Below are 2,975 nucleotides of genomic sequence, written 5' to 3'. Positions count from 1 at the left end.
GATCACAATAATACTCCTTTGCATATTTAATTAAAAGTTCAGTGAATCTTAAGGTTATGAAAAAATAATTTTATTTTCACGCATAAAATATTTTCGCATACAAATATTTTTTTTAGTTATTTAACTTTTATAACCTGTTTAAACGCCCGTGTGCTCTTAGCCATTTTAAGCATCGTTTTAACAGAAACAGATGTCATTTCCGTTTTCGCTTGGCACGATTTTGAATGGCCGATTGCATCCAACATCCAACATATTTTAGAACCCGTAATTATATGTAAAATATTTGGTGAAAATTCAAGTCAACGAAATTTCAAACAAACATAGATGCGCCAGTGACGTTTTCCAACTTTATTTGACACAACGTATTGGAAGGTGTTAGAAGTGAAAATTTGACATTGTGACAGGGCCTTAACACTATCACGGAAGCCAGTTGGTCATCTCTGTCCTAGAGCCAAGTGCTTGCTGTCCACCACGCCCGAGAATTGCCCCCTTCTCCCGCCTGAGTGCTCGAAGGCCGAGCTGAGATCGGCCATTTCCTTGTCCGTGTATATATATTTTTTAATGAACTCCCCCACTTCATTGTCAGCTGGTATATAAACTCGGCCTTAGTCAAACATCGGCACAGTCAACAGCTTGCGAGCGTTCTCTCAAACAGCTCGATCTTACCACCTCCGACATCATGTACAAGGTAACAGCGCTTCAGTATAGTTGCGTGCTCGTGTCCGCTTGGTGCTTGTCAAAGAATTCAATGATCGTCGGCAATAATTTCAACCTGTCATTTTTCCACCTGTACGCCTGGAACGAATGTTTCCGTATGGTAAATCATTCTCTAGAAGCAACTGAAACAAGGTCATCGGTATATGTTCACTGTGGCCAACCCAGCAGAGCTTAGAAAAGCGTGTGAACCTGCGCCGAACATATTTGAGTTCTAGTTTTGTACTAAATTACTCGACAGGCTTACTATAGATGACGTACCGGCAAAATCTGAGTCGGTTATCACAGTGCAGGCATGCGTTATTGTCGCGCTGCTAACACGTGTTACCTCTGTCCTAGATATTAGGCTACATAAGTTTCGTTTCATTCAACTACACGGGTACTGACTTCAACGAGCGGCGTACTCAAAATTGTATAAGTTCGTTACTTACACTTGAATATTGTGAAAAAAAAACTGTACCAAGGCGATGATGATTCATTTTTATAACTACATCGTTCACTCACACTGGTTAGACGAATCACATCAGTATTTTAAAGTGTTTGTAACTGATGTTAGATTTAATTTTACTAGTGTTTGTTGGATGTTTGAGAATACCGTTCCGATCCTCTTGTAAAGGGTGAAAATTAATGATAACAATTTCTTTCTAAACATCAGTTGATTATCTCAAAACAAGAAAAACTTTCAGTAAATTGTTATTTTTAAATATGCTACAAATCTCAGCGAGTGTTACGTGGAGGTTGTTCAATTCAAGCATGTTGTTTAAAAATACTAGCTTGTGCAGTTTCTGTAATTAGTTTATTAACAATAATTACGTATATACATGAAATAGCATCATGACAAGAATAATCTGCCAGCTGTTAAGAAAACAACATATATTTTCTATTAGTGGCCTTTTTTTGGGCAAACGTAGTTTAAAATTAAATTAAATAATCCGAAACTAATTTAGGTATTTTTATGATTATCAATGCCGTGATTCATTATTAAGGACATGGAAATTATCATAAAATGATATGGTGACAGTTTAATCTACATACATAGAACTAGTCTACTTTCTCACTATGTCTACAATTGGACCAATTGGACCAATGAGAATTTAATCCATTCCAATCCATTGCCATATCATACATATATAAATACATAACATAACTAAATACAGCAGTCAACGAGCACGCATATTGTTACGAGTTTGTAAGGATCGTGGAGTCTAACCTAAATATCATATGAATTCGCGAATTTTTTTATGAATGAGTATAATGTAAGATCTATTATTTGTTTATCATATTTTTTGGTTTGTATAACATGCCTTTTTGAAATAACCTTTAATAGTTTACATTTTTTGCAATTATATGAGCCAGGTAATTTACAAAACAAGTAATATCTATTTTGGTAAGAATATTTATTTATGATCATATTACAGTGCAATCAATCAATCAATCAATCAATCCATCAATTAATATATTAGTTGGTGATTTATTTATTTGCTTATCTTTCTTCAGAGTAGCACAGCGTGTAGGTATCAGGGCAGCAGGAGAGCAGGAGAGGTGTAGCGCATCTGCAGGCTCTGCCCCGCTTGTCACAGGCCGTGCTGATCCTCGCCGTCGCCGTGCTGGCCTGCGCCAACGCCGGAGTGATCCTGGGCGCCCCCGGCCTGATCGGCGCCCCCGGCCTGATCGGCGCCCCCGGCCTGATCGGCGCCCCCGGCCTGCTGGCCGCTGCTCCGGCGGCCGTGGGCATCGCCCCAGCCCCGGGCTACGTGGCCGTCACCAGGGGAGCCGTGCACGTGGCTCCTCTGCCGGGCAACGTGCCCTATGCCAGCCACCACGTGAACCTGGCCCCCGCCCCCGGCACTCTGTGAGCGGCGACACCACCCACCTCCTCGCTCCCTCCTCCTTATTGTTCATAAATAAACTACAGTAATGTTTTCAACTATATCGGTATTTTTTTTTTGTAACAACGGACCAAATTGGTGTTTGATGTATTATTCCGACTGTGAACTATAGCGACTGCCCACGAACTCACATTCTAGTAGCACTTACTTCTAAATATATAGATTGACAGTCATTCAGCAAAAATGCTGCAATTGTAGTCAAATGTGCCGGAATTGCAGACAACTACTCTCGTGAGGGCTGGATCACTGGCAACACGAGCTCCTAAGAACCATAGGGAAATTGATACGTCATTTAACAGACGGATAGTCTGACTATATGTTTGTATGCTTTAAGCTCTAATAATAATATGATCATGTTTATCATTTAACCAA

General features: G+C 40.0%; 1 protein-coding gene across 1 annotated transcript; it reads left to right on the top strand.

The window, feature by feature from the left end:
• Positions 1 to 664: 664 nt before the first annotated feature.
• LOC134529619 (adult cuticle protein 1-like) lies at positions 665 to 2,661 on the top strand. The gene is made up of 2 exons (XM_063363912.1): positions 665 to 688; positions 2,295 to 2,661. The coding sequence occupies exons 1-2, from the start codon at positions 680 to 682 to the stop codon at positions 2,568 to 2,570; spliced, it is 285 nt and encodes a 94-aa protein (XP_063219982.1). The 5' UTR covers positions 665 to 679; the 3' UTR covers positions 2,571 to 2,661.
• The last annotated feature ends 314 nt before the right edge of the window (positions 2,662 to 2,975 follow it).

The sequence above is a fragment of the Bacillus rossius genome, chromosome 1 (genome assembly GCF_032445375.1).
Source record: "Bacillus rossius redtenbacheri isolate Brsri chromosome 1, Brsri_v3, whole genome shotgun sequence".
NCBI classification, from domain to species: domain Eukaryota; kingdom Metazoa; phylum Arthropoda; class Insecta; order Phasmatodea; family Bacillidae; genus Bacillus; species Bacillus rossius.
This window is presented reverse-complemented; position numbering and strand designations above follow the sequence as displayed.